Source organism: Acanthochromis polyacanthus, chromosome 24 (genome assembly GCF_021347895.1).
Source record: "Acanthochromis polyacanthus isolate Apoly-LR-REF ecotype Palm Island chromosome 24, KAUST_Apoly_ChrSc, whole genome shotgun sequence".
In the NCBI taxonomy this organism is placed as follows: domain Eukaryota; kingdom Metazoa; phylum Chordata; class Actinopteri; family Pomacentridae; genus Acanthochromis; species Acanthochromis polyacanthus.
The window spans coordinates 3,425,884-3,438,464 of NC_067136.1; the positions used below are offsets into that span (position 1 = coordinate 3,425,884).

Here is a 12,581-nt window from a genome sequence, read left to right on the forward strand (position 1 = left end):
CAGAAGGCGGGACAAAATAATAACTTCAACTCGCTAAAAATAAAATAAATTAATAATAAATTTACAAATAAAATGTATTACACATTATTTAAATAACCTAAAAATGCTCATATTGTAAATTATAACTTTATAGAAATTAAGAAAAAATATATATTTTTTAAAAATAGCGGTAATTAAACTAAAAACTATGCAATCAACAGTAATAAAATGAAATTAAAAATAAAAGTATATTTTTTGAAAATTAAGGATATAAACTATAAAAATGCAAGGTTCTATTTGTAAGATAAAATAAATTTAATTAATATAAAATATTAATAAAATATTTGAAGTATTTATAATAAAAACTACAAAAAGGTGCTATGTTTCTCTCCTAAATGCAAAATAAAATAAGATGAATTGCAAATTAATAAAATGCACTAGAACATAACTGCAATTTTCTCTCATACAAAATAAAAAAGGAACGTAAATACATAAAACATGATAAAAAATAAATGTAATAAAACTAATAATACAATGCAATCAAAACAAAAATTAAAATAAACATAATTATTCAAAAATGGACTGAACAAATGTAGTTAAAATTATATTTAAAGATAAAACAAATAAACTTATAAAACAAAAAATAAAATGTAAACAAAGTGAAAAAAATAAAAATAAATATCTACAAATAAAGTCATGAAATTAAATAAATATCTATAATACAAATGTAATTACTTTTAAAAAAAAGTTTATACAACAGATCAAGTCCATATATTAAAATAACTTTAAAATAATATAATAATATAATAAAGCAAATACTACAAATGGAATAAAATTTAAAAAAAAACAATTGCAATAATAAAATAGATAAAGTATGATACAATTTTTATAATTCATAAAATAAAACTGCATCAAATTAAATTGCAAACTGAATGTAAAAGAAGAAAAGAAACTAAATATAAAGAAATCATTTTTTTCTAGATTTGCACACAGACACAGTGAGATTAAAAATGTGCTGAAAAGCTTTTTATTTAAAGTGATTTATTGGGTGTTTACAGAGTGAGACGCTGCTGTTTTCCTCTGACTAAATGACTTGTTTCAGCTTTTCCTTCCTGGTGATGATGGGCGGTTTGCTTCATGCAGCCATCCAGATGATGAACGGCAGCAGAGCAGTCAGCAGCACCAAACCAACACTCGCAGCTCCAACGTACAGCAGCAAACACAACAACAGCAACGCCGTCGCCTTGGCAACACGACGACTCAGCAGCAGCTTCCTCACTGTCTTACAGAACTACAGGAGGAGAAGAAGAAAGAGGAGGAGGAGGAGGAGGAGAAGAAAGAGGAGGAGGAAGAGGAGGAGAAGAAGATGATGATGAAGATAGAGAAGGAGAAGAAGAAAAAGATGATGATGATGAAGAAGAAAAGAAGGAGGAGAAGGAGGAGGAGAAGAAGAAGATGATGAAGACAGAGAAGGAGGAGAAGATGAAGAGAAGAGAAGAAGAAGATGATGATGATTATGAAGAAGAAAAAGAAGGAGGAGGAGAAGAAGATGATGATGAAGACAGAGAAGGAGAAGAAGAAGATGATGATGATGAAGACAGAGAAGGAGAAGAAGAAGAAGAAGATGATGATGATGAAGAAGAAAAGAAGGAGGAGAAGGAGAAGGAGGAGGAGAAGAAGATGATGAAGACAGAGGAGGAGAAGATGATGATGAAGACAGAGAAGGAGGAGAAGAAGAAGAGAAGAGAAGAAGAAGATGATGATGATTATGAAGAAGAAAAAGAAGGAGAAGGAGGAGAAAGAGAAGAAAGAGAAGAAGAAGATGATGATGATGAAGAAGGAGAAGAAGGAGAATTGGATTATGATGATGTTGAAGAAGATGATGATTATGAAGTAGAAGAAGGTGGAGGAGGAAGAGGAGAAGAAGAAGAAGAATATGATGAAGAAGGAGGAGGAGGAGAAGAAGAAGAAGAAGGAGAAGGAGAAGGAATGAATGAAAGCTCCAGCTACATGTCAGATGTTTCTACTCATTCTCTGTTTCTGGTCAGTTTAGATTTCTCTGTGCTCATTTTTAAATCTGCGATGATCTATGGAGTTATTTTGTGTCTCTTTGTGGTTGTTTTATCTCCACTGAACCTTATTTGTGGTTTTGAGTCTCCTTGTGCTAATTTTTTTATCCATTTGCAGTAGTTTCATGTTCTGTTCTGTGCCTTCAATGACCATTTTTGCAACATCTATAACCTGTGCATCAGATTTTAAGAAATGAGTCAAACTGTCCCTTCAGTCCAGAAACCAGCACGTAGTTTTAAATTCTGCCACAGTGATTCGATGAATCAGAGTTTCTACATCAGAGCAAGAACAATGGAGCCTTCAGCTGGTTGCTGCAACTCAGAAGATTAACCCAATTAGAACCTGGTCTGATTCATGATCACACATAAGCTGCAGCCGCAAATAAACTGAAGTCTGGAGGCCAGACTGGAGGCAGGACAAAACACCACAATATGCAGTATTTACCACATGAGGAAAGTACCGATGGGTGGATAGTACTTAGACTGATGGGTGGATAGTACTTAGACTGATGGGTGGATAGTACTTAGACTGATGGGTGGATAGTACTTAGACTGATGGGTGGATAGTACTTAGACTGATGGGTGGATAGTACTTAGACTTGTGTATTCTCAGGTTAAAGGTATCTGGGTTAGTTTGGGTGAAAAGTCTTTATTACATTGTACCATGTTCCTGAAACACCAGTTCTGTTATCTAACAGCTGATTACAGATTCAACTTCTAGTGATAACAAACCATTGTTTGGTATTCAATCTGAATCATTTTGTGTCATTTGTAGTTATTTTTGTGCAGTTTTGTGCCTTGTTTCAGTCATTTTGCATCATTTGTGGTCATTTTGTGTAGTGTTGTGCCTCGTTTTAGTTCTTTTCAGATCATTTGGGGTCATTTTACATCCCTTTCTGGTAGCTTTGTGCATCTTCCTGGTCATTTTGTGTAGTTTTGTAGCTGTTTTGTGCCTCGTTTTAGTTCTTTTCAGATCATTTGTAGTCATTTTACATCCCTTTCTGGTACTTTTGTGTGTCTTTGTCGTCATTTTGTGTAGCTATGCAGTTGCTTTTATCTATCTGACATTACATTGTGTACTTTTGTAGTTGTTTTGTATTTGTTTGGCATAATTTTGAGTCTCTTTGTGGTTGCTTTGCATCTTGTAGTTGTGCAGGGTATCATTTTGGTCATTTCACATCATTTGTGCTCATTTTTGTGTAGTTTAGTAGCTGTTTTCCGCCTCGTTTGAGTTTTGATCATTTGGGGTCATTCTGCAACCCTTTCTGGTAGCTTTGTGCAGCCTCCTGGTCATTTTGTAGTTGTTTTGTGTCTCATTTTAGTTGTTTTTGCATAATTTGTGGTTCTTTTGTGTATTTTTGCAGTTGTTTTGTATTTATTGTGAATCATTTTGCATCCTGTTATAGTTGTTTTGTGTTTAAGTCATGTTGGCATACCTTTGTAGTTGTTTTGGTCTATTGAACACTATTTTATGTTATATATCATCATACTGTGTACTTTTGTGGTTGTTTTGTATTTATTTGGGATCATTTTGAGCCCCATTGTGGTAGTTTTGTGTCATTTGTGGTCATTTTGCATCATATACAACAATTTTCTTATCTTAGTCTTTAATTGTCTGAAACATTAACATTTTAGTGACTTTGCTGAACGACTTTCTAAAAACAAAACGCTAACTTGTAATGTGATTCTTTGCGTTTGATGAGGGAACGCAGATGTTCTGGTGTTCCTGATGTCCATGTGGGTCACCTGGAAGGTCTGGAAGCTCATGACGGTTCCGTATCTGCAGTACATGACGTAGTGCTCACAGTTGTACCACAGCAGGCTGTACTCCACGTTTCCCAGCAGCTTCTCAGCTCGGCAGGCCACATCTTCCTCCTGCAGCGCTGCACGGCTGCACATCTACAAACACAGGCCGCCGTTAGGGCTTTTATTTTGAAGGAAACACGAGCTTTCTTCATCTGTTTTTTCTTTCTAATCGGGCTGCAAAATGAAAACAGCCATTTGAAATAATATTCATTAATGTGTGAAACCTATTCTACAAAACAACACATTTAAGTCAGATTTTTATGAATATTTCAGTACTTTTTTTTACCGAAAATCTTTTTTTTTTTGACAGATTTTTACCGTTTTCAGCAAACTAACCACATCAACATATATTTAAATTTACTAAGGCTAAAATAAAGTATGATTTCTGCTTTGTCTCTTTGGTTTTTGTTGCTTTATTTTTATCATCTCTAGGCACTACTTCAGTCTCATTGCAGTAAGTACACTAATGCAGTAGTGTGTATTATACTGTTATTCAGTATGTTCATATATCGAATACTAGAAAAATATGAATATTTGAATATATTACATGGATTCAGAAAAACTTCTAGCACAAAAAGATGCAGTGAAGTGCAACAAAACAGTCCAGTAAAGACCATTTAGGTGAATTTTTATGTGCTTTTCTGTCATTTCTGGTTAAAACACTGAAAGTTTTCATATTTAAATCATTTATTTCTCATTCTTTTGCTTCGGATTTGAATGTTTTCTTGCATTTAATCCTTCTTTTACTTGAATCCATAAGATATTGTTCAGAAATATATAGAGAAAACATCGTTAGAATGCTGAAATAAGCAGCTTTGAGTGAGAAAGAGGTTGCCTACCAGACGTTAGTGATCATGGACATTAAATATGATTTAAACATTTTGCTCACCCTGTCCATTGGGTTCACCAGAATCTCTGATCCGTAGGCAAAGTCCTCCACCGAGTCCACCCTGATGCTGCCACACTGACAACACAACATCACATTTACTCCTCAGTCTCAACATGTTTAAAAAATGATTAAAAAACTAAAGAAAACCCGACAATATTATAGAAAAATTATGTTCTGCACAAAACCTGTAGCTCAGGTGCTGCAGCATGAAAAACGGCCACCAAAGCAACCCAAAAATGACCATAAACAGGCAAGAAAAAAGACAAAAAGAAACACAAAATGAGAAGGATGAGACAAAACCAACACAAAATGACCACAATGAGACTCAAAACAAGAAGAAACAGACAAAAATGACTATAAAGACCCAAAAATAACGACCACAAAGAAACATAAAATCCCATCAAATGGATATAGACTGACCAAACATGGACACTAAAACACCATAAAGACCCAAAAAAGAGTACAAAGAGACACAAAACAGTAAAAAAGAAACACAAAATATCCTGAAAGAGATAAAAACAAATATAAAATGACCTAAAAGACACAAAATAACAACGAGACACAAAACGACTATAAAGAGACACAAAGTCTCCAAAAAACAACACAAACAACCACAAATACACAAAATAATGACCACAAACAGACACAAAACAACCAAAAGAACACATAAATGTATAAAATGACCAAACAGGGACACAAAAACACCACAAAGACACAAAAAAGACTGCAAAACAATGAAAAAGATTACCTAAAATGACAAAAAAACATAAAACGACAGCAAAGAGACACAAAATAAGCATAAAAACACACAAAACTGAAAACAAAATTACACACGTGGACAAAATTGTTGGTACCCCTCAGTTAAAGAAGGAAAAACCCACAATTCTCACTGAAATCACTTGAAACTCACAAAAGTAACAATAAATAAAAATTTATTGAAAATTAAATAATCAAAATCAGCCATCACTTTTGAATTGTTGATTAACATAATTATTTAAAAAAACAAACTAATGAAATAGGGCTGGACAAAAATGATGGTACCCATAACTTAATATTTTGTTGCACAACCTTTTGAGGCAATCACTGCAATTAAACGATTTCTGTATTTGTCAATGAGCGTTCTGCAGCTGTCAACAGGTATTTTGGCCCACTCCTCATGAGCAAACAGCTCCAGTTGTCTCAGGTTTGATGGGTGTCTTCTCCAAATGGCATGTTTCAGCTCCTTCCACATATGTTCAATGGGATTCAGATCTGGGCTCATAGAAGGCCACTTTAGAATAGTCCAACGCTTTTCTCTCAGCCATTCTTGGGTGTTTTTGGCTGTGTGTTTTGGATCGTTGTCCTGTTGGAAGACCCATGACCTGCGACTGAGACCAAGCTTTCTGACACTAGGCAGCACATTTCTCTCCAGAATGCCTTGATAGTCTTCAGATTTCATCGTACCTTGCACACTTTCAAGACACCCTGTGCCAGATGCAGCAAAGCAGCCCCAAAACATTACTGAGCCTCCTCCATGTTTCACCGTAGGGACAGTGTTCTTTTCTTCGTATGCTTGGTTTTTGAGTCTATGAACATAGAGTTGATGTGCCTTACCAAAAGCTCCAGTTTGGTCTCATCTGTCCAAAGGACATTCTCCCAGAAGCTTTGTGGCTTGTCAACATGCATTTTTGCAAATTCCAGTCTGGCTTTTTTATGAGTTTTTTCAGCAGTGGTGTCCTCCTTGGTCGTCTCCCATGAAGTCCACTTTGGCTCAAACAACGACGAATGGTGCGATCTGACACTGATGTACCTTGGCCTTGGAGTTCACCTTTAATTTCTTTGGAGGTTGCTCTGGGCTCTTTGGATACAATTCCAACGATCCGTCTCTTCAATTTGTCATCAATTTTCCTCTTGCGGCCACGTCCAGGGAGGTTGGCTACTGTCCCGTGGGTCTTGAACTTCTGAATAATATGAGCCACTGTTGTCACAGGAACTTCAAGCTGTTTAGAGATGGTCTTATAGCCTTTACCTTTAAGATGTTTGTCTATCATTTTTTTTCGGATGTCCTGGGACAATTCTCTCCTTCGCTTTCTGTTGTCCATGTTCAGTGTGGTACACACCTTTTCACCAAACAGCAGGGTGACTACTTGTCTCCCTTTAAATAGGCAGACTGACTGATTATGAGTTTGGAAACACCTGTGATGTCAATTAAATGACACACCTGAGTTAATCATGTCACTCTGGTCAAATAGTTTTCAATCTTTTATAGAGGTACCATCATTTTTGTCCAGGCCTGTTTCATTAGTTTGTTTTTTTAAATAATTATGTTAATCAACAATTCAAAAGGGATGGCTGTTTTTGATTATTTAATTTTCAATACATTTTTATTTATTGTTACTTTTGTGAGTTTCAAGTGATTTCAGTGAGAATTGTGGGTTTTTCCTTCTTTAACTGAGGGGTACCAACAATTTTGTCCACGTGTGTACATAATAATTACAAATACACAAAATAATTACCACAAAGAGACAGAATAAAACCAAACAGAAACACAAAACAAACCCAAATACACAGAACATATCACCAAAGAGACACAAAATGAGCCCAAACCTAAAGAGACAAACTTGTGTATCAGTGTATTGGCTTCAGACTACCTTGGCCAGTACTCCCAGTATGAGTCTGGTGTTGGTGACCACCTGCTTGATCCTGAACTGGTCACTGGAGACGACGGGCAAAATGTCAGGGATGAAGTGAGCAACTCTGGAGGAAAACAAGAAGAGATGGACGAGGAGGGACAACATTTAAATCAGCAACATTTAGTCTATCTGGGGAAAAAGAGACACAAAATAATGACACAACTGATGCAAAACAACCACAAAGACTGAAAATAACACAACAAGACAGAACATAACTGCAAAAAGACACAAAACAACCACAAAAGCAAACAAAACAACAACAAAGAGATGAAAAATAACCACAAAGAGACACAAAACAGCCACAAAGACAAAAAATAATGACAAAGAGACACAAAACAACAACAAAGAGATGAAAAATAACCACAAAGAGACACAAAACAGCCACAAAGACAAAAAAATAATGACAAAGAGACACAAAACAAAACAAAGAGATGAAAAATAACCACAAAGAGACACAAACAGCCACAAAGACAAAAAAATAATGACAGAGACACAAAACAACAACAAAGAGATGAAAAATAACCACAAAGAGACACAAAACAGCCACAAAGACAAAAAAATAATGACAAAGAGACACAAAATGACCACAAAGAGACACAAAATGACAACAAAGAGACTCAAAACAACCACAAAGAGACACAAAATGACCACAAAGAGACACAAAACAACCACAAAATCAAACAAAACAATGACAAACAGATGAAAAATAACCACAAAGAGACACAAAACAACCACAAATACAAAAAACAATGACAAAGAGACACAAAACTACCACAAAGAGGCACAAAACAACCACAGAGACACAAAACAACCACAAACAGACACAAAACTACCACAAAGACACATAAAATGACCACAAAGAGACACAAAACAACCACAAAGAGACACAAAACAACCACAAAGAGACACAAAGCAACTACAAAGACACAAAATGACAAAGACATACAAAACGACCACAAAGTGACACGAAACTACCATAAAGGGACACAAAATGTTCAGAAAGAGACACAAAACAACCACAAAGAGACACAAATCAGCCACAGCACAAACTAAATCTCATTTCCTTCTTCTACCAGGACATCCAACCAATCAGGAGGCAGCGTTCTGACTCACCTGTCTCCTCCCAGGTAGATCCCAAAGTGGGTGAAGAGAGTTCGAGGGACTTCCAGTAGATCTCCTCTCCTGAACATCACGTCGTACCCGCTCTTCTTCACTTCCTGGTTCTTCTTCTCCACTTCCTGGTTCTTCTTCTTCTTCTCCTGCTCTTCCTGCGGCGGTGCGAGTGTTGCCGTGGAGACGGCTGTCAGTGTGAGGAGCTGCAGGGGAAACATGTTGAAGGACTGAAGGAGAGAACAGGAGCTGAGGTTTATAGAGCTGCTGGGAGGAGATCAGGAGGATTACACACTGTAACACAACACACACACACAAACAACAGCAGTACTACACACTGTAACACAACACACACACACACACAACAGCAGTACTACACACTGTAACACAACACACAACTACAGGACTACACACTGTAACACAACACACACACACACACACAACTACAGGACTACACACTGTAACAAAACACACACACAACAGCAGTACTACACACTGTAACACAACACACACACACAACTACAGGACTACACACTGTAACACAACACACACACACAACTACAGGACTACACACTGTAACAAAACACACACCCAACTACAGGACTACACACTGTAACACAACACACACACAACAGCAGTACTACACACTGTAACACAACACACACACACAACATCAGGACTACACACTGTAACAAAACACACACCCAACTACAGGACTACACACTGTAACACAACACACACAACAGCAGTACTACACACTGTAACACAACACACACACACAACTACAGGACTACACACTGTAACAAACACACACACAACATCAGGACTACACACTGTAACAAAACACACACCCAACTACAGGACTACACACTGTAACACAACACACACACAACATCAGGACTACACACTGTAACAAAACACACACCCAACTACAGGACTACACACTGTAACACAACACACACACACACACAACAGCAGAACTACACACTGTAACAAAACACACACCCAACTACAGGACTACACACTGTAACAAAACACACACACAACTACAGGACTACACACTGTAATACAACACACACACAACAGCAGGACTACACACTGCAGAGTAACACAGCAGACACACAAAGAGGAAAAATGATGGAACAGACACACAGAAAACAGATAGACACTAAATTATAAATAAAAGACACAAAAAACAGCCACACAGACGCACAAAGACACAAAACAGCCCCAAAGAGACACACACACATACATGCATACTGTGTTTTTCTATCATTGTGGGGACCTACCATTGACTCCCATTCATATCCAACCCCTAACCCTAACCCAACCCTAACCTTAACCCAGACCAAAACAATGCCTAACCCTAAAGAAACGTTTTTGCACTTTTACTTTTTTCAGTAATGACAACATGGCCCAGAAAACAGTGTTTAAACTTGTGGGGACCCAAATGAGGTCCCCACAAGTGACAAAGTTTTCGGTTTTCCTACAGTTGTGGGGACATTTGGTCCCCACAAGTATAACCAGCACCTGTCCCCACACACACACACACACACACACACACACACACACACACACACACACACACATTTGTGCTCATTTTGTGTCTCATTGTGTTCATTTTGTGTGTCATTGTGTTCATTTTGTGTGTCTTTGTGTTCATTTTGTGTCTCGTGTTCATTTTGTGTCGTGTTCATTTTGTGTGTCTTTGTGTTTATTTTGTGTGTCATTGTGTTCATTTTGTGTCTCGTGTTCATTTTGTGTGTCATTGTGTTCATTTTGTGTGTCATTGTGTTCATGTTGTGTGTCTTTGTGCTCATTTTGTGTGTCATTGTGTTCATTTTGTGTGTCTTTCTGCTCATGTGAGTCTTTGTGTGTCTGAATCTGAACTCTCCTGAGTTCAGCAGCTCAACATTCAGGATTATTTCCATGAGTCAACTTCAGTCTGTTTCTCAACTTGTTCACACAGCAACACAACGTGGTTACACAACAGCAGCCGTGTGTTACTGCTGTTACTGATGAAGAAAACACAAACAAAATGATCACAAAATACACAAAATGAACTTAAACAGATGCAAAATGACCAAAAAGTATCACAAAATGACCCCAAAGTAACACAAAATGACTCCAAAGTAACACAAAATGACCCCAAAGTAACACAAAATGACCCCAAAGTAACACAAAATGACTCCAAAGTAACACAAAATGACTCCAAAGTAATGCATAATGATGAAAAGGACATACAAAATAATCACACAGATGGAGAAAGTGATGACAAAAACACACAAAACAAACACACAAACATACAAAACGATACAATGGCAGTTTGTAGTCAGTTAGTGAAACACAAAGAGATGCAAAATGATAAAAACACAACTACACAAAAAGAAAGCACATGGAAAGTCAGTTCTATTTAATGTAATCATTTTATTTTCACATTCTTGTCTGTAATTGATTTAAAACTGATCTAAAATGTATTTAAAATCAAAACACATTTATTTTTATTTACCATATCATGAATTCTACACTGTAAACAAACAGGATAAACATGTTGACCGACGAAAAAATATCAGATTTCAGCTGTAACTGAAAACTATCTGGGCTCACCTGGACATTTTTTGGTACAATTTAAGTTTTTAAAACTTTCTGAGGCCAGAAAAGTTGTGATTTGTAAAAATTTTATGTTATGTTTTCCACATAAATGAGTGGAGCTGCTTTTTGCGTTGCTGCAGTTCTCAGAGATCACCAGCAGGTGGAGACTAAACACAAAGAGCAGCAGCTGATTTTCACATGAGGAAGAAAGATACCAGCGTCTACAGATCGTTCATGTTTGTTTTACTCCAACAAATATCTCTAAAATAATGATATTTTTATGGGATTTAAATAGAGTAAAAAAAATTAATTTTAAGGCAAAAGTTAAAACAATCATGATTAGTAAAAACTATTTTTTTATCATTCATTATGATTTTTTAAAAATTTATTTACATTTATTTCTATTTTTTTGCTAGTGAAAATGCAAATCATTTTTTAGAGTGAATCATTATTATATTATTATATTATTAACATTATATATTGTTAATATCTAAATATTATTCAAATATTATTATTTAAATATTGTTATAATACATTATGAATAACATTATTGTTATAAGTATTAATTGAAATCGAAATAAAATAAATGTATGGTTAATAAAATAAAATCTAAATAAAAATGTTTTCTCAAAAATATAATATAAACATTTTTAATTAGAAAAAATCTAGATATATTGGATTATTTGTGGTTAAAATAAAAAAAAGCTTAAGTTGCAAAAAATAAATTTGTGAAAAACATTTAAAGGTCTGTGGAATAATAACGTTCAAAAACTGTGAAAATAACAACAAATATCTGGAAAGTAATGATATTTTATGAGATAGATATAAAGTAAACAATCATTTTAAGGTCACACATTGCTTAAAAAACAAAAAACTAAATCATTATTATAAAAAAATGTAAATGAATATTTTTGAATGATTTTAACAGATATATTACCTGTAATTTAACAAAACTGTGAAAAATAACACTTTAAAAATTAAACATTTTTCAATAATGATTTTTCTTTCAAATAACAGAGAAAATCTGTAAATAGTCACATTGTTTTTGATGATTTAAATACAGTAAAACTGTGCAGTTTTAGAATGTCGTAAAAGAACCAATCAACATTTGTAACAACAGTTTGTTTCATTTACAGTTTTGAGCCGTTTCATTTTAGGGTAAATATGGAAATTAAGATTTTATTTCGTCTGAAATTTAACAAAACCGTGAAAAAAATAGTAAAATTACAGTAAAATGTATTTTTATATCATTATAATGCGTTTTATTTATTCATTGGTTGAATGATATTTTTCACATTTAATTTTCTCATTTGTCTTTTCTTAAATACAGATTTGTTGATAAATTTAAACAAAACTGTAATTTTCAGAGATTTTTAAATTATTTTTCAGCTTGATTTGGCAAAGAACAGCTTCAGAGGATCAAACTAAATTTAAAAAATCATTGATTAAAGACCAGAAGTCGAG

At 35.0% G+C, this 12,581-nt stretch overlaps 1 protein-coding gene across 1 annotated transcript; it reads right to left on the reverse strand.

Annotated features, from left to right (window-relative positions):
- Window positions 1-990: 990 nt before the first annotated feature.
- LOC110967519 (lecithin retinol acyltransferase-like) lies at window positions 991-9,087 on the reverse strand. The gene is made up of 5 exons (XM_022217164.2): window positions 8,529-9,087; window positions 7,374-7,479; window positions 4,744-4,818; window positions 3,795-3,947; window positions 991-1,270 (listed from the first exon to the last, which is right to left on the reverse strand). Exons 1-5 carry the CDS (start codon window positions 8,744-8,746, stop codon window positions 1,115-1,117), a joined length of 708 nt encoding a protein of 235 aa, XP_022072856.1. The 5' UTR covers window positions 8,747-9,087; the 3' UTR covers window positions 991-1,114.
- Window positions 9,088-12,581: the final 3,494 nt, after the last annotated feature.

What these genes read in the sequence shown, in the direction of transcription:
- LOC110967519 (XM_022217164.2), bottom strand. Translation starts at nt 8,746, where the DNA reads ATGTTTCCCCTGCAGCTCCTCACACTGACAGCCGTCTCCACGGCAACA. An exon ending in TACTGGGAGTACTGGCCAAG is followed by an intron (nt 4,819 to 7,373) that starts GTAGTCTGAAGC and finishes TTGTGTTGTCAG; the next exon opens with TGTGGCAGCATCAGGGTGGA. An exon ending in TGAGCTTCCAGACCTTCCAG is followed by an intron (nt 1,271 to 3,794) that starts GTGACCCACATG and finishes CTCCTCCTGTAG; the next exon opens with TTCTGTAAGACAGTGAGGAA.